Source organism: Theobroma cacao, chromosome 6 (genome assembly GCF_053813885.1).
Source record: "Theobroma cacao isolate CCN51 chromosome 6, ASM5381388v1, whole genome shotgun sequence".
Classification (NCBI taxonomy): Eukaryota; Viridiplantae; Streptophyta; class Magnoliopsida; order Malvales; family Malvaceae; genus Theobroma; species Theobroma cacao.
Window position 1 is genome coordinate 26,264,912 of NC_142644.1, and position 16,555 is coordinate 26,281,466.

General features: G+C 35.9%; 4 protein-coding genes across 9 annotated transcripts; 3 read left to right on the plus strand and 1 right to left on the minus strand.

Moving 5' to 3' along the window:
* Nucleotides 1-812: 812 nt before the first annotated feature.
* PUM23 (pumilio 23) lies at nucleotides 813-7,165 on the plus strand. Of its 3 annotated transcripts, none has more exons than XM_007024712.3 (11): nucleotides 813-954; nucleotides 1,226-1,493; nucleotides 1,580-1,943; nucleotides 2,175-2,477; nucleotides 3,067-3,234; nucleotides 3,979-4,122; nucleotides 4,415-4,534; nucleotides 4,690-4,875; nucleotides 5,554-5,702; nucleotides 5,991-6,173; nucleotides 6,495-7,165. In XM_007024712.3, the coding sequence occupies exons 2-11, from the start codon at nucleotides 1,345-1,347 to the stop codon at nucleotides 6,898-6,900; spliced, it is 2,172 nt and encodes a 723-aa protein (XP_007024774.3). In that variant the 5' UTR covers nucleotides 813-954; nucleotides 1,226-1,344; the 3' UTR covers nucleotides 6,901-7,165. The 3 variants fall into 3 exon arrangements, with proteins under 3 accessions (XP_007024774.3, XP_017979381.2, XP_088663747.1); XM_018123892.2 differs by having other exon boundaries at nucleotides 838-954; nucleotides 1,231-1,493; XM_088807621.1 differs by lacking the exon at nucleotides 813-954 and having other exon boundaries at nucleotides 1,363-1,493; nucleotides 1,587-1,943.
* Nucleotides 7,166-7,209: 44 nt separating this feature from the next.
* LOC18596317 (uncharacterized) lies at nucleotides 7,210-7,722 on the minus strand. Its single transcript, XM_007024713.3, has 2 exons — nucleotides 7,438-7,722; nucleotides 7,210-7,343 (listed from the first exon to the last, which is right to left on the minus strand). Exons 1-2 carry the CDS (start codon nucleotides 7,683-7,685, stop codon nucleotides 7,277-7,279), a joined length of 315 nt encoding a protein of 104 aa, XP_007024775.1. The 5' UTR covers nucleotides 7,686-7,722; the 3' UTR covers nucleotides 7,210-7,276.
* A 1,407-nt stretch (nucleotides 7,723-9,129) lies between these two features.
* Nucleotides 9,130-13,449, plus strand: UBC34 (ubiquitin-conjugating enzyme 34). Of its 2 annotated transcripts, XM_007024716.3 has the most exons (11): nucleotides 9,136-9,284; nucleotides 9,608-9,650; nucleotides 9,978-10,129; nucleotides 10,625-10,679; nucleotides 11,263-11,301; nucleotides 11,440-11,503; nucleotides 11,598-11,659; nucleotides 11,752-11,791; nucleotides 11,950-11,977; nucleotides 12,076-12,167; nucleotides 12,549-13,449. In XM_007024716.3, exons 3-11 carry the CDS (start codon nucleotides 10,073-10,075, stop codon nucleotides 12,823-12,825), a joined length of 714 nt encoding a protein of 237 aa, XP_007024778.3. In that variant the 5' UTR covers nucleotides 9,136-9,284; nucleotides 9,608-9,650; nucleotides 9,978-10,072; the 3' UTR covers nucleotides 12,826-13,449. The 2 variants fall into 2 exon arrangements, with proteins under 2 accessions (XP_007024779.3, XP_007024778.3); XM_007024717.3 differs by lacking the exon at nucleotides 9,608-9,650 and having other exon boundaries at nucleotides 9,130-9,284.
* A 725-nt stretch (nucleotides 13,450-14,174) lies between these two features.
* LOC18596319 (uncharacterized) lies at nucleotides 14,175-15,880 on the plus strand. 3 transcript variants are annotated; one of them, XM_007024721.3, is made up of 3 exons: nucleotides 14,175-14,330; nucleotides 14,758-14,847; nucleotides 15,160-15,880. In XM_007024721.3, the coding sequence occupies exons 2-3, from the start codon at nucleotides 14,764-14,766 to the stop codon at nucleotides 15,562-15,564; spliced, it is 489 nt and encodes a 162-aa protein (XP_007024783.1). In that variant the 5' UTR covers nucleotides 14,175-14,330; nucleotides 14,758-14,763; the 3' UTR covers nucleotides 15,565-15,880. The 3 variants fall into 3 exon arrangements, with proteins under 3 accessions (XP_007024783.1, XP_007024781.1, XP_007024782.1); XM_007024719.3 differs by lacking the exon at nucleotides 14,175-14,330 and adding an exon at nucleotides 14,346-14,660; XM_007024720.3 differs by lacking the exon at nucleotides 14,175-14,330 and adding an exon at nucleotides 14,346-14,571.
* The last annotated feature ends 675 nt before the right edge of the window (nucleotides 15,881-16,555 follow it).

The following is a 16,555-nucleotide window of genomic DNA, read 5'->3' on the forward strand; positions in this document are numbered from 1 at the left end:
TACTCTTTTGTTTCATTTTATTTTTCATTTATTAATTTTTTAATTAAATAAATTCAATTTTAATCATTACTTTTTAAAATATTATATAATATCAAAATTTCAAAAAATACGTTTTGAAAGGTTTGAAATTCAAAATTGTATAAATCTTATTTTTAAAAATTTGATAATTTTATTAAAAATAATAATCAAAATTGACTCTATTTAACTAAAATAATTAATAAGCGACAAACAAAATGAGATAGAGAAGGTACTATTTTCTTCAACGAGGCAGCTTATCATTATGTCTCCCCCTCTCTTTTTTTATTTTCATAATTTCTGCTATATTAATATATTATAAGAAAATAAGATAACGCCAAGATGGAGTAGGCTTATGTGAAAGCAAGGAAAAAGGTAGTTGCTTATTGCTAGTCAAAAAGGATTCATCTCGAAATTTCGATCTTTTTTTACTTATTAGCAGTTTTGGAGCAAACAAATTTGCATTTAAAATCGTACGTAATTCATTTATAACTTACAATTCACATCCAACATTTAATGATTGAGTTGGAAGCGTCGGCAGCCATGGTCCATTTTCTTAACAATAAACAAAGGAGAAACGACGGAAGAATGAGAGTCTCTCAAAGTGAATTATCAAGGAGATAACGGGCTTAGAGCTCTGGCCCATGCTATCTCGTAGCTACAGATGGGCCTAACAGCAAATTCACAACCAGAGCAATATTTTGGGTTTTAAATCCGAGGTCCGGTTGGGCCGACAGGACTTAAATCAGTTATCTGATTAAGACCCGAGAAAGAAACAACGTCGTTTCACCGTATAATTCAAAAATTTTCGGTGCCCTTTGTGGGAGTAGTGGCAATACGAAGCTATTGGAAAAACGGCCCTGTCCCTCTCTCTCATGACCGTGAGCGCGGTTTTCTTCCAGTTAGGTCTCAGCGTCGGAACATAGCTCCTCCGCCTCTGTAAGTTGGCCGAAGCTAAACATATTTTTATTTTTCATATTTTCAATCTTTTGATTATTATTTGATTATATTCTGATGTTACTTTGCTATACTTAGAACCACGTAGCTTCGAGAAATTCTAATTTGAGTTGAACAATGCTTGCTTGTAGATTTTCTTTTTTGTTTCAATTTGCTCATATTATATAACAAGGGAATCAAAATGAATTTAGTTGTTAAAACTACTGATTCTGTTGGTAACTTCTTATTATTGTGCTTTCTTTTTTTGCATTAGGAAAGCCTTTGGGAAAGTTTAGTTTCTAGTGGTTTGAATAGCTTTACTGTCGAGAGGATGCAAAAGGGAAGTTATCTTTAAGAGGATAGATCATATAAGAGGATTCAAAAGCAAAAGATATGGGAAAGAAGGCCAAGAAAGGAAATGGTGGTTTTGATGGGGATGGTTATAACAAAAAAGTAGCGGGGCAGGTGACTAATGGGACTGGGAAATTTAAAAAATCGTCCAAGCATCAAAGCAATTCGGATTCACAAACATCGCTTATCAGGTATCATTACTTTGTCGATTCAAGCTGGTATGAGAAAATTTTAAGTTATGTCGGGAGTGTGTTAACGGATTTGATAAACCTTTTAGGAAACAGGTTGAGCCTGAAACAGCAAAATACTTCTCGGAGATTGCGAATCTTTTCGAAAGCCAAGGGGTGGATGTGGAGGAACGATCAGTAATATGTGGTAATGCTCTTGAAGAAGCTAGGGGGAAGGAATTAGAACTAGCCACAGATTATATCATAAGTCATACTCTTCAGACTCTACTTGAGGGCTGTGATGTGGACCATCTTTGCAGTTTCCTTAAAGGCTGTGCAAATGTCTTTCCTGCTATTGCAATGGACAGATCTGGTTCTCATGTAGCTGAGACAGCTCTTAAGTCATTAGCCAGGCATGTTCAAGACACAGAGGATTACGCCATAATTGAAGAGACTCTGAAAATGATATGCAAGGTATCAAGTAGTTGATTTTTCCTCAAATGGAAAATGAAAACATACTTTGTCATTTCCTATTGTTATAGAACTTCAGGAGGCCTTTCCCCGCTAACATGCCCTTCTTTTTTGGTGTAATTAGCAAATATTTTTACCTATTATGAACAAATATTTTTGGAGGCAAACTGATATCATGTACTAATTTTTGTTACTTCCCCCCTTTTCCCTGAAAGTTTGTTTGATCCTTTTCAGGTGATTGTAGTCAATCCTGTTGATTTAATGTGTAATTGCTATGGATCTCATGTTCTTCGAAGCTTTCTTTGTCTTTGTAAAGGAGTCCCTTTGGACTCTGCAGAGTTTCATGGAGCAAAGGCATCAAAAATTCTAGCAGAGCGGTTGAATTTGAAATTATTTCAGTCGGATGGGAATAATTCCCAGCGTCTTCAGCAAGGATTTCCAAATTTATTGAACTCCCTTGTATCAGGGATGGTAAACTGTACAAGAGAAGACATTAAGACCCTACAAGTTGATCAGTATAGCAGTTTGGTTCTGCAGGTATGTCTTCATTTCATTCTGTTATTTTATCTTATTCTCATTTTCTCAACATTATTTATTGTCAGATAAGCAAAAGCAATTTGTATGTGTGGATTCAGTCTCCTTATAACATACTTGACTAGCATAGTCAGGAAGTACTAAGATAAATCATCTATTATAGGACCATGCAACTGTATGTTAAGTTGTCAAAGATGATAATTAGTTCTTGAAATTCACTCAATAGTGTCAATTACTTTATTGAAACTTGATTATTTGAAGTTCACATGATACACAATTCTTATTCCTGAAGTAGTTTCTCTTTTAACATGTCAAGTTTTTATCATTGTGCTTGTAGACTCTAACACATACCCTCTATCACATACGCCTTTAATTTATTTTTTACAGGAAGGGGAAGTGTGGTAATTTATGGGGATGGATGGATGGATGGGTGTTTGTGGCCTTTTGTTGAGTGTTCAAATTCTTATCTTTGTCCTTGCGAGCATTTACCCCATTTGAAATGAGGCATTAAAGTAATGAATCAATTTAAATATGAGGCATTAAAGTAATGAGTCAACTTAACACTGAACTTTTAGCACTTCTCACTTGGCAGACAGCTCTGAAGCTATTAGCAGGGGATGATCAAGAATTACTGCAAATAATTCCGGTTCTTCTTGGCTGCAAAAAGCAAAATTTAGTTGAAGGAAAGTGCATTGACTTGGCCATTGTTCGTGAAACTGTAGAATTGATGAAAGAAACTGCATTTAGCCATTTAATGGAAGTAAGCAACTTGTTAACAGGATTATATTTTGTTTATATATTCCATGTTTTTACATAATGATGTGTTTTTCTTTTTCTGTATCAAATGCTTTGTTCATTTATCTGTGTGTGTGAAATGTTACTGCATTTCGAATTGAATCAATGTCATAAAAATGCAATTTTGGAAGACATCTTTGTGATTAGCTTCTCAAGGATATGAACCTAAATAACAATACTATCTTAAATATATTGCTTAGTTAGCTTTCCAAAAAACTAAACTTCAAAGAATTTTGCACCTAATTTCCTTCATATCCTATTATTCATGTTAGTCCATGAATCTCTGAATGTCATTCTTATTATCAGTTACTCCCCAAAAGATATGTCTACCGTTGATAATTGTTATATTATCAGCTCTACCAGTTAGAACCCATCTGGACACTGTTCTGGAAGAGTGAAGTTCTCTTTTTCTTTTAGTTGAATTCCCTTAATTATGGACAGAAGTGGTCCAGCAGTGAAATCTTTTTCTCATTCCCTCTCTAATAATTTCGCCATAAGATTCAAAACTGCTGCTGCAGCTGCATTGTCTATACTCTAAACATTCTTGTGCTTTTGGAAGCACAACTGGATGAATGACAAACCAGTTAAAGAGTAGTTGATTTGTTCACACCTTTATTTCCTTTTTATTCTCCAGTTAAATCATCTACTATTGCTTTCTGGTCTTTCTTTTTTGTTACCACGGTGTAGCTTCATTTCCTTCAAATTGCAGGTAATTCTGGAGGTCGCACCTGAAAGCCTGTATAATGAGATGTTCACAAAGCTTTTCAAGAATTCATTGTTTGAGCTTTCATCACATCATTGTGGAAACTTTGTTGTTCAAGCATTAATTTCTCATGCAAGAACAAAAGATCAAGTACGTATTCCAACGTTCTACTAATGATACTAGATAGAAGCGTGTACCTTTTTTTATGCTTTACTAGTTTCTAAGCTAATGGTTATCTCTTGAAATGTTTGGATCTAATGCAATGGATACTAGTGTTCGATTCGTGAAATTCTGTTGTTGATATTTATTTGCTCCTTATTGTTTAATTATCTTTGGCTGCTGTTGGAATCTTCTGTGTATGAAAGCTATTTCTGGTGCTGGATGTCCTGCTAAGTTCTACTGTTCTCAAATTTGCAAAAACTTTCTTCATTTTGTCTGTTAGATGGAGTTGATGTGGGAAGAGCTTGGGTTGAAATTTGAGGATCTTCTTGGAATGGGGAAGTCAGGAGTTATTGCTTTTCTTATTGCTGCATGTCAAAGGCTTCAAACTCATGAATATAAGGTTTAGTAGTTGATATCACTCCTTTGACTTGCTATCTAGTCAGTCTTTACATTTGAGTCTGAAACAGCTTGGCAGTTATGTCATACTGAAACTTCTCGTCAATGTAAGTCCACATTTTGTCCTAATCATTGGTGAATTTTTTTTCTTTTTTTCAGTGTTGTCAGGCACTGGCTGCCGCAGTTGGTTCAAAAAACGAGTCTTCAAACTGTATTGTTCCTAGAATACTGTTTCTTGACAGTTACTTCAGCTGTGAAGACAAGTCGAGTTGGAACTGGGCAGGTGGAGTTAAGATACATACCATGGGTTCTCTGATTCTGCAGGCTATTTTTAAATTCCAAAGTGTATGTTGCCTCCCTTAAATGTGTTATATCATTCTGATTCTGTCCAATTAGATTATTGGCATCGGATATATCATACATGATTAGTAAGTCATTAGCCACTTTTGCTTGCATTAACTAAACCTAAGTTAATGTCTCTGTGTGCATGTACACTTACATTGAACTTCTCATCAACGGCTTCAACTTCTTATTAAGATGTGTGTATAGTAATAATAGTGCAATATTTAAAATATTTAAGCTCCACATTTCAATTTATTGCGGCAAATATTTAAACAGCACTGCTATTGTAAGGGCAGAAAAATATTTAAATGGTTGATAGCCTGATACTTAAGCTGATTTTGAATCATCTTTAAATGAAATCTTTTGAAAGGTGAATTGCCAGATGATTGACTGGTTTGGAGATCTTAGTTTGAATTCTTGAACTGAAGATATTATTCCCTGGAACCTCTCAGTGTTAAACCCTAAATGTCCCGCATGGTGGTGTCTTCAGTTTGCTTATTATATTGAAATGAGGAATAAGATGTCCTGTTGAGAAATATGATACTTCAGTTATGGTTATCTGTATCTTGATTTTTTTGGAACTTGACAACTCTTTGGGATGGTGGCTTGACTACTTTCTACAAAAGGGTGAATTGCTGGCTTTCTAATTTTAGCATGCAATATCTTGCTTTCTGGTTACAGGAATGGATACAGCCTTTTATTATGAGTATTACATCCATGGATGCTGAGCATGTCCTTGAGGCTGCTAAAGATGCTGGAGGAGCACGTGTCATTGAAGCATTTCTTGCGTCTGATGCTTCCACAAAGCAGAAGCGCAGATTAGTTGTGAAGTAAGTTGAGCTGCTGCTTCAGCGGTTTTATTTCTTCCAGGAAGTTCTTTTCTGTTTTTGGTTAATTTGGTCCATTGATAAAATGTGATACCAATGGAACTTGTTTCATGTCTGAACAAATGAAATGGACTTTGTTTTCTGATCAGAACTTTTTTTTCTGCCTTTTTTCTATATGGGATATAATATCCACTATTCTCCTCTTTTCTGAGATTCCATATTGAACTGTTATTTTGATGCATGTTCAAATATTTATGATTCTATTGTTTCATTGCTGTTACTACTCTGAAGGTTACGTGGACATTTTGGGGAGCTTGCGATGCACCCATCTGGTTCATTTACTGTTGAAAGATGCTTCAATGCTGGTAGCCTGTCATTAAGGGAAGCCATAGCATCTGAATTGTTAGCTGTACAAGCTGAACTCTCCAAGACAAAACAAGGCCCTCATCTCCTTAGGAACTTAGATATTGATAGGTAAGTAAATTACAGTATGCTGGGTTGTCAGGCTGAGATTTATTCCTGTATTGCGTCACTGGCTAAACGCAATGCATGTCAAACTCAGTCTAGTTTGGACTTATGTTTGATAGGAAAACAAACTCAAATTTCAGTTGCTCGTTTCATATTTTAATTTGTTGACTTATCAATTATCTTATTAGAGGTTAGATTCATCTGTGTCACATATTAGTTGCTCACATAGTAAAATTATATCTCATCTATGCTACATTCTTAAAGAAATGTTGCTGTTTGTGTTTTGTTTTTCTCATATGTTTCCTCACCTTTGCTTTATCATGACAGATATGCTACCAAACCTGATCAGTGGAGGTCAAAACAAGCATCTAAACAATCAGCTTACAACGAATTCTATTTTGCATTTGGCTCTAGTGAATCCAAATCACCAACAAAGAACAAATTCCTTTCTAATGCTTCTATGCAGACATCAGACCCCGAAGAGTTGAAGAACACAAGGAAAGAGATAGACAGTTTTCTCACTTCCACTTCCATGCTTGATGATACCTCAGCAGAGAAAAAGAAGAAAAGGAAGAAAAGAAACAAAGATGCAGGGTCTGAAGATGCAGTTGGTTCTAAGAAGGTGATGGAAAATGCAGTCCAAAATTTTCTTTCTCAAGGCAGACCACATAAGAAACGACGCATAAATGATAGGGCATCATCGAATGCTTCAAAACAGAAACTGAAAATTTGAAGTTGCGGATACCCTGCATTTCTCTGATGTTTTTTATGGTCGCTGACTTAAGCTGCATCGTGTTACAGACTGCAACTGGAGAGAAGTTACCTTGTTTTTGTGTTTACACCATTTTTTCCTCTCTAAGTTGAGATAAATTTTGGGTGTGCCAAGCATTTTGTTTAGGCTAGAAAATATAAACCTTGCTGGAAAAGTCCAAAATTCTCTTTGCAACCAAGTATTATACCAAAAATTTTGCAATTTAACAATAGAAATTGACAGAGTATGGTAGCAAAACTGTTAATGCATTATGTGATGCAATACATGTTGGTCCTGAGCTATAACTCTACATTAGCAGACAATGTAACAAAGAAATTCTTTAAACAGGAAAAAAAAGTTAATGTTTTAGAGATCGTGGTATCTGCTGTCTTCTACTTCTTTCTCCTTGTAATGGAGGGTTGGACCTGGTGCAAAAAGCATTGTATCTAAGTCACAACTATTAGGAAAGCCGCGATTGGCAGAAAGGCATGAACTGTTGATGTGAATGCGAAAATTTACTTGTTCTGTATAGGATTTGAATTGCTTGGAGGTATTCTCCGAAAGCTGGAATCAACCTGCGTACGAGGGATGATCTTGTCGGCTTGCAAATCTCCAAGAGCTTGAGAAGATGAAGCCTTGCCTGACACTGACGACGATTGAGGGTGTCGAATTGGTCGAGCTTCTGCTTGAGCTGCATTAGCCCAAGAAGACAGGAGTAGTGAAAGTAGAAGAGTAAGAGCTGTTAGTGCTAGAGTGTAGGCCTTCATGGCGGTGCTAATTAACTGTAAGAATTTTTGTTGCTTAATGACTGAAAATGATTAAGACAGGATTGTTCGATCCAAACTCGGCTTGCTTATAAACTCGTAAAAATCTAATTGGGATCTGCTCCCCAGTGAGATCATGTGCTCCACTTTGACAGTTTGACTGTTGCATGTTGGAAAGTCTGACCTGCTGATTTGGTAAACAGTGATTTGTTTTCAGAGAGGTCATGTGATTAGGCACGTGATTTAACTATTTATTTCTTGGGGAACTAAAAGGGATTGGTTTTATACTGTCGTATGTTGGATCGGTCTGGTTATTCAAGTTCAAAAAATTGCAGGTAACAGCTGTTCGGAGAAAAAACTGCAATATTCGATATACTAAATTCTAGCAGCTCTAGTTTCTCCTCTAGTCAAAGTGATCAGACCTTGGTACTAGGAGGGGTGATAATTTCATTAACAAATGTGAAAGTTGCTTTTTTGGGACCTATCTATACAACCATATATAATTTTTTCTTATTTTGTAAATTTTATTTTCAAATTCAAATACAAAACTTTTAAAATAAAATTTTAAATTTTATGTCTACGTGATTCCTTTATCACCAAACTTAAACAAACACTTTTTCATTAACATATTAACTATTTCAATCTCATTTGATTCATATACAAATTTGGTGGTTTGTTCACTTGTCTAATAAAGAATTGTTTGTTATGTTTTCTTCTATAGTAAAACTTGGTGGTGGAATGGTGGCTAATGGCAACCGACCATGATTTAATAGGTATTTGCTTAGGATGTTTTCAAGGTGCAGGATAAGATTTCTGCAAGACTCCTTTTAATAATGTAATGCTTCTGTTGACCAAATGGCTGTTCAAATATTTCCATAGCATCTATAAATATCTTAAAGAAGCAACTGCTTCAATTAGTTTACTCCTGTTTTCCACACCAATCAGCTTCAAGTATGCTTAAACGCCCTTTAAAAAGAACGGCCTGGGATTCCTTGGATTCCATTTCCATGATGTTGAACTTTGTATTCAACCCTAGGCAGTTGGTTTTTTGCCTTGCTGAATAAGCAGGCTGTGAGCCTGATGCCTACCTACACCATAAACACCTTGAATTTCAATAAATTAATTGCAAAAAATAAAGTTGTAGAGAAGGAAAGACTTGCTAAAAAGGACGTTTCCAAACAAAAGAGGAAAAAGATGTTGCTAAAAAAAGATATATATATATATATATTGCCAAAATAGCCCATTGATTATTTCCGCACTAACACTATCCCACATAAAAGTGCTTTCATGAAGGCTGATAATGTCTTTTAACAAACTAACAAAGGAGAGAAAAAAAAAAAAAAAAAGAAGCAAAATCCCTGCCATCAGTCAATCTCGAACCCTTATTGGGAGGAAAAGGACGAGGCAGCAGCACCAGTAGTACGCTACAGTACTAATATATAAAGCCAAGCCAATCACGAAGCGTCAAAAATAACCGTCCTCTCTCGCTTTCTCTCTCCGTTGGATTTACTCGCTAATCTCTCTCTCTTTCCTTCTCTTATTCTAATTCTAATTCAGTTTCTATTCTCGTTTGTATCATAAAATAACCGCCTCGATCCTCAGGTAATTCTCTTATTCTTCTTTTAAAAAAAAAAAAAATATTTTCTCGTTAATTTCGGTTATTTTTTTTTTTATTTTGGAATCATTTATTTGAAGCTTTTGTTCGTTGAATTTCAGTATTGTAAGATCGATCTCTTTTCTGGTTCTTTTCTTTTTCCCTTTTGGGAGGGTGGGGGGTTTAAATTGGTGGATCCATGTTTAGACTTTGATTTTAAATTTAGTTTGATTGATCATCAAAATTAATCATTCAATCAATTTCACTTTAAATAGGGTTGTTAATTTCTCTGTCAATTAATTGGTAATGATTTTGGTAATTTAATTTCCAGGTCACGCTAATTATAAGAAGAAATTGAAAATTGGAGCCCTAAGGTAATATTTTACTTAGCTTAAATTATGTACTGTATAATCTTGGTTGTGTAATTAATCAGTTGTTAATCAAAGCAATTCAAGAAAGACAAATGTATGTTGCTTTTTTTTGAGTTATTCTCGTGATTCTTGATTTCTAGCTCGTCAAAGTCATTTGGAATTTTTTAGGTATTGATCTCAATAATTGTTACGGGATCATCATTCTCTTAATTAGCTTTGCCTGCTAATATGCATCTTTCAGTAGAGGATTTCAGGCTGATGATTCTGGAATTTATTATATTGTCTTGTGTTTTGCAAATTGTCTTCTTATTTTGCTCTATTTTCTGTCAGTGAATAATTGTAATTTAAAGGGTGAAGGAACAAAGCAGCAGGTCGGCGTTTTTTTTTTTGTTGTTGTGGCCGAGACCGCTTTTAATTTGTGAGGAATGGCAGAGAAATCGTGTGTTAAACGCCTTCAGAAGGAATATAGAGCACTGTGTAAAGTATGTTTTCCACTTGTATTTCCTATGCCATTGTATTATGACCCGTGCTTGTATTCGAATTGTCTGAACCCTGGAATGCTTAGCTGTTGTAGAAAGCTGTTTAACATTAGTTTGTTAACTTTTCATTTCAATTGAATTTTATGGTACTTATGTGTTTCTATGGTTTATAAACTGTTCTTTCAATACAAGGAAAAATTTATACCTCTGATAACTTCTGTACAAAGCTTGTTACTGCAGAGCTTGCATCAATAGTGAATAGACTGTGAATTTTGTGTTGTATTATATGATAGCCTAATGTCTGATTTGATTGGTTTATTAATAGCCATGATGTTTAAGTTCCATTGAAAAAGAAAACCACATGGATATCTTTTGAGTACTTTCACTATTTAATTGGATAGTATTTAGAAAATATATTGGTTGTAGTAGGAGAAGTTGTTGTAACTTCATTCAATTTTCTTCTTGGATAATTTTAACACTTATTCTATGAACTTGTAGGAACCAGTTTCTCATGTGGTTGCCCGTCCATCCCCAAATGACATTCTTGAGTGGCGTAAGCGTATTACATTTTTTTTATCTCCTTTCTTTAGATAAGGCTCTGCAATCATTACATGAAAACATCTTCTGTAAAAAGTAAGAATTTGTTTGCTATCCTAGTTTTTATTATCCCTTTAAAGGCAGGAAAAGAGTGATTGTTTTCAATTTTTTCAATGCTGTTGAAGAGTGGATCATGGATGTTTAACCTGACTGTTGGTCATTTTATGTATTAGGATGTCAGTTAAGATGTAAGTGTATAAAGCTTCCTGCTATAGCTATATCTGATAATCTTGTTCAATCACTTTGGAAGGAATTTGAAGTGAATCTTAAATTGGTTAGTTAATTTTTGGCTGTTGCTAGTAATGATGAGGACATGGCATATTTCTGCTACCATGCAATTACATGATAAAATTGGATTGCTTCCTGGATACCATTCATGCTTGGCTTGGAATTCTAGCTTCTTTTGTCTTTTTGCACTGAAATGGGGTGGCAACACTTGATTGATAATGATTGATTCTTACGATTTTCTTTTCTAAGTCTTACTATTGATTTAGTTGGTGTTTTGAACATCTAATATATTCTTCACTTCGACGTTTCAGATTATGTGCTGGAGGGGAGTGAAGGAACACCTTTTGCAGGTTGGCTAGTTTACCCCATGATAACTTGTTGGTTTTTTTTATCTAGCTCATTGTAGACTCTGGAAGAAGTTATCTGATATTGTAATCTGAATTTTTTTTTAATATATATATATATATATATATATTTGGTTTGGTAAGGTGGGTATTACTATGGAAAGATCAAGTTCCCTCCAGAGTATCCCTACAAACCTCCTGGAATCACGTATGCACTTTCTTGCTGTTTTGACCTTTTCAAAATTTATGATAAGAAACACACAGCTCTGTCTTACATCAAGAAACATTTTTCTTCCATGTAGCATGATTACCCCCAATGGACGGTTTATGACACAGAAGAAAATATGCTTGTCCATGAGTGATTGTAAGTTTTTTGTAGAATAATTTAGAGATTCCTGTTTTATTTATGTCTCTAATAATTGGTTTCATGTTAACCTTGGTCCTATTCTTTTGCAGTTCATCCAGAAAGTTGGAATCCTATGTGGTCTGTGTCAAGGTATGAGGAATTAGTCTAATTGCAAGTTTTTTTTTGTTTGCACCATTTTGTAGAAACTCACATGTTACAGGATGCTGTTGACATGTAAAACAGTTGTTAAAGATTTTATTTGCTTCTTTTGCCCTTGAAGCTAATATTTTTTCTGTTTAATAATGCAGCATACTCACAGGGCTTCTTTCTTTCATGGTGAGTGTTTGCGAAGAATGCAGTTTGTTAAGTTGTGGATACTTCTTGCTTCCTTTTTGAATATGCCTTTATGCCAGGCTGCCTTTTTTCTTGTGTAGATGGATAACAGTCCTACCACCGGCAGTGTGAACACTACTGCTGCTGAGAAGCAACGTCTGGCAAAGGCATCCCTTGCTTTTAATTGTAAGAAGTAAGTTAATTGCTTCACCTGCACTGATTTTTTTTTTAATTTTCCTTTTTTGAGGATTTAGGGCTCTCCAAATTAGTTTCCCTTTTTGCTGCCCCTATGATTATGCTTTGGGTCATGTTGATTGTGGTCCTGTTGAAGCTAATTTATTGGCGTCGGTTGGATTCTGCGTTGTTGTTAGCTAAAAGATGAACTTTGCACAGTTACACCTGATGTTAACAGTGTTAAGTTGCTTAGGTAGTTTGCTTCTAGCTAAAATCTCCACGCATTTTCAATTGTACCTCCTCCTTTTTTCCTTTTTTATTTATTTTTTGAACAGCAGGTGGGCAGTTACTATTGGGGAAATGTTTCTTCAATTTTACATCTGATGTCCTTTTATGGCAGCCCAACATTCAGAAAATTGTTTCCAGAGTATGTGGATAAGTACAACAAGCAGCAGCAGCAGCTTGTTTCAGAGCATTTATCACCAGAATCAACTAAAGAAGAAAATTTGAAACCTGAGGCAGAAAAACGTGTCAAGTCTTCAGTGGAGGATGGTAAAAGAGTAGATCCCCTGAGGGATACAAGAAGAAACAGAAAACAGTCGTTCCCAACGTGGATGATGTTGTTGCTAGTTTCCATCTTTGGCATTGTAATGGCATTGCCGCTGCTTCAACTTTGATACGTGAGGCACAAGGTATGGAAAAAGTATGTAGTGGTTAGTGATTATACAGTTTCTAGTTGAGGGAATCATTTTCAATGCTCCTTAGGCTTGTCGTGTGCTTGAAAGAATTATATAGGGGGTTTGATTCCAAGGAGAGCCAGTTGGATCTTGACTGATGTTTCTCCTATGTTCAGTTCATGTTGGTAGTTTGCCCATTGACACATGGAAACATTACATGCCTGTAATGTTGATCGTATTTTAGTTGGAGTCTGTTGGTCACTCTGGTTTTACATTGTCTTCTCTCTCTCGCTCTCTCTCTCTAATGCACACCCAAGGTCGTGGACTCAATTCATGGACTGAAAATACAAAAAGGTTTATCTTAGCTGTGAAAATTGTGAACTTGTCCGGCACGAAGCCAAGCAATGGACCAACTTCGCGAGAGAGGACGTGTTAAAGAACCAGAAGCTTTTCTTAAAAGTGATTTGAGCTGTATTATGTAAAATGGTAGGGTCAGTATCTTTTTTTTTTGCACCTACTTTTATTCTTTCTTCTTCTTCAAGTCGTAAACCACCATTTTACCGTTGCTGTAATATGAATGAATGAACTTTAAGTTTCATCCTCTTTAATATACTTTGTAGCCAATAGCCTAGCACACTTTATTTACCAAATCATATGTCAATACAGTAATTAATATGGATATCGCTTATTATGGTATTTTCATCATAACATGGGCGATGTTTTTCTTGTCACAAGCTAAAAGCATGACATCCCGCTCCCTGGTTTCGGTGCACTTGGAACCTGAGTGCCTGTCTAGTTGGCATTTCCCTCCGTTGGAGCCCCCAAAAAATACGCCGCAAATTAAGCATAAATTCTTCTAATTATCCCCATGACAGAATAAAGTATCCTTTCTGTTATTGTTAATAATAATAATTGTTTTCTCATCATCGTGGAGTATATATTTTGTTTTGTAGCTCGGGTAATGAATAATTGGCCTCAACTGACCAACAACTGTTTCTGCAAATCATGGCATCAGATATTTTCTCCTGACTTTCAGTTTACATGGTTTCTTTCTCCCTACCAAGACTTGCTCCTCGTTGCTCGCTTCTCTAGGATGGTTTACTCATAAAATTCCTATAATGGTGTGTTACTTTTCTAACTAAAATGGTAAGTAAATGTTAATGTAACTATACAAGTGAGGTACTGTGCATAAGCCCTGTAACCCGTGAAAGCTGTTTCAGATGTAATCAAATGTAAATATCTTTGTCAAAATTTACCTCTCTTTACCAAAAAACGCTTTACATCTGCCTTGATGAGTACGTTTAATTTGAGCAAAGACATAATGATTTTATTCCTTTCCATGGACCATTTATCTTTGCTTCTTTGGTTAAAAAGCTGGTTAGCTGGCTCGATACCTGCTGATTTTCCAGCATCACTTTTGGTATTCCTTAACAGATTAGAGAATTGAATACGAGGGGGAAATTCACCAGGCTATCTACCCAACTGCTGTACTTTACATAGCAAACGTACGTAAAAGCTTCTGCCATTTCAACTGCCAAAACCCTTTTTCAGTTTCCATAAATCTCCTATTTTAGCGTGTGATGGGTTTTCAGTCTGGTGGTTGGCCCCTTGCCTTGTATACTCCATTAGATGAAATCATTCGAGTGGTTGGAATTTAAAACATCATTGCCTTCATTTCTCAACTGAAGCTATACCACTCTAAATTTCATTTCACCTTCTGTCTCTTCCTATTACAAGTTGTATTTGGTACTTTAGCTACCTTGTTTTCTTAACCAGCTTGCACCTCTTTCATTGTGGAGCATTTATTTATGCTATAGTATCAAACTGTAAAGCAGGTTTCAGATGATCTAAATGAATCGATGCCCTTTTCTTTTGAGGTGGTTTTTCTTTTCTTTTCTATTATTTCTGCTAACTTGATTTTGTAACCTGTAGGAAACCATGAGCAAATCTCCAGTACATCCGAAACATGAGACAAGTGATTATGCTTGCTATGAATTTGATCCTCAGGTGAACTTTTCACAGGTAAACGCAACACCTTCTTTCTTTTTGCTTCTCTCCCATTTCTCTTTATGACTTATCTTCCAAGGAACTTATAATGGAATATATTTTATATTTATATAATTTTGGCAGCAAATTACCCTGATTTTGACAGAAAAAAGTACATCTTATTTCTTACTAAAGAATAAAGATAAATTTGTGAGACAAATGTGTTCTGACTCTGATGCTGAAGCATCAGCGCTCCTATAAGGATTTTTGTGGGTTAGGTTTTCTGCCAATAGAAGTTAGCATGTATGTTAAGTTATATCTGATTTTGGCTTTGATCCCTGTGATCAGTTTCTAGAAGAAGCTAGACAACATGCAAGAGACATAAACTTCCAGCGGTCATCTTCATGTTCAGAGGAAGTGGGAAAGAAAAGATTTGGAGGAGAGAAAAAGAGCAAGAAATCATGGAAGAATTCTCTCTTCTCATGGTGGAAAATTGACAGAAAGAGCAAGCCTAGTCCGGATCCAGTCGATGGTCTTCATATTTCCAAGCCAACTAAAGGCTATGGTTCTGGCCCATTATGCGGAACTGCCAGGGGAGTCGACACACGGCGCCGACGTCCATCATCAGGGCCAGTCTCCATCCTTTTCCACTCCACGAGGAAAGTAGAGAATGAGGTACCTTATATGTGCCTTGACCAGCCTAACGACCCTTATCAAATCAACGCCTATGGACCTGTCTATTTGGTGACATAGTGTATTAACGACACAGGATTTATCCGGGGGCTTCTGCATTAGTTCAGCCAAGAAAATGGTGCCCCACCTGGCAAATATGGGGAATTTATGACAGAAACCATAGCGTATTATAGTTAATGAGGTAGTAATTAGATATCAATAATCTGAATCTCAGTTCTCATAGGTATATGGTGGGACATTTGACAGAAGAGGCTTGTAACTAGACGCAGCGCTATTAGTTAATTCGAGTGATAAGAGATTTAAGTCGTAAAAGTGATGCATGTACTCGTTGAACTTGGATTTTCATTTCTGGCTTCCTTACTCCATTGTATTTTAATCCCCTTCTCATGTTTGTCTTTCTTAAAGTCTCAATGATGGTTATACGTTTCTGTGTTCAATAATTAAAGATGCTTACAAGTCCTCGAAGACATGCATTGGATAGGCAAGGAATTGAAATGAATTATCCAGTCTATGATTCTGATGTCTACCGGAAATTTAATCTTATTAATGACCATTTTTGTTCATGAAAAACTAGGAAGGTATTACTCCTAAAACAGGAAAAGGTTAGCTAACCTTAATCCGGATTGTCACCACATGCCACTATACCAGTCAAAAAAGCAATAGTGAAAAGGAAGAACAGGGGAAGACAGCAGAACAAATTGAAATAAAAGCGGTCCCCTGCTCGAGGGTGGCCAAGCGATAACTTGCATGAGGTTTTGCCTTCTATCTGGATTTGGCGATTCCATGTAGCAGTTAGTATTGTCTAGTGAGCCAGATTTCTCACAGAGAAGGCCTTCCTAGTTCCTATCATGCTCACCTGGGTTCAGCTGCTTAAAAAGAGCATCATGGGGAACACTTCTCACAAAACCAATTTCATTTCTCAAATCTAGCCAGGAGCTAGATATTCTCCTTAAATGGTCCTATTAGCTTGATATACATAAGGAGCAGTCGGCTCTTAGGCTAACCCACGCTAATCACTTTGTTTTCAGCTATTTCACCTGATCGCTAGAGG

What these genes read in the sequence shown, in the direction of transcription:
- PUM23 (XM_007024712.3), top strand. Translation starts at nt 1,345, where the DNA reads ATGGGAAAGAAGGCCAAGAAAGGAAATGGTGGTTTTGATGGGGATGGT. An exon ending in CTCTGAAAATGATATGCAAG is followed by an intron (nt 1,944 to 2,174) that starts GTATCAAGTAGT and finishes GATCCTTTTCAG; the next exon opens with GTGATTGTAGTCAATCCTGT. An exon ending in CTATTTTTAAATTCCAAAGT is followed by an intron (nt 4,876 to 5,553) that starts GTATGTTGCCTC and finishes TTCTGGTTACAG; the next exon opens with GAATGGATACAGCCTTTTAT.
- LOC18596317 (XM_007024713.3), bottom strand. Translation starts at nt 7,685, where the DNA reads ATGAAGGCCTACACTCTAGCACTAACAGCTCTTACTCTTCTACTTTCA. An exon ending in TCAAATCCTATACAGAACAA is followed by an intron (nt 7,344 to 7,437) that starts GTAAATTTTCGC and finishes TTTTTGCACCAG; the next exon opens with GTCCAACCCTCCATTACAAG.
- UBC34 (XM_007024717.3), top strand. Translation starts at nt 10,073, where the DNA reads ATGGCAGAGAAATCGTGTGTTAAACGCCTTCAGAAGGAATATAGAGCA. An exon ending in TGAAGGAACACCTTTTGCAG is followed by an intron (nt 11,302 to 11,439) that starts GTTGGCTAGTTT and finishes TGGTTTGGTAAG; the next exon opens with GTGGGTATTACTATGGAAAG. An exon ending in CAGGGCTTCTTTCTTTCATG is followed by an intron (nt 11,978 to 12,075) that starts GTGAGTGTTTGC and finishes TTTCTTGTGTAG; the next exon opens with ATGGATAACAGTCCTACCAC.
- LOC18596319 (XM_007024721.3), top strand. Translation starts at nt 14,764, where the DNA reads ATGAGCAAATCTCCAGTACATCCGAAACATGAGACAAGTGATTATGCT. An exon ending in CTCAGGTGAACTTTTCACAG is followed by an intron (nt 14,848 to 15,159) that starts GTAAACGCAACA and finishes CCCTGTGATCAG; the next exon opens with TTTCTAGAAGAAGCTAGACA.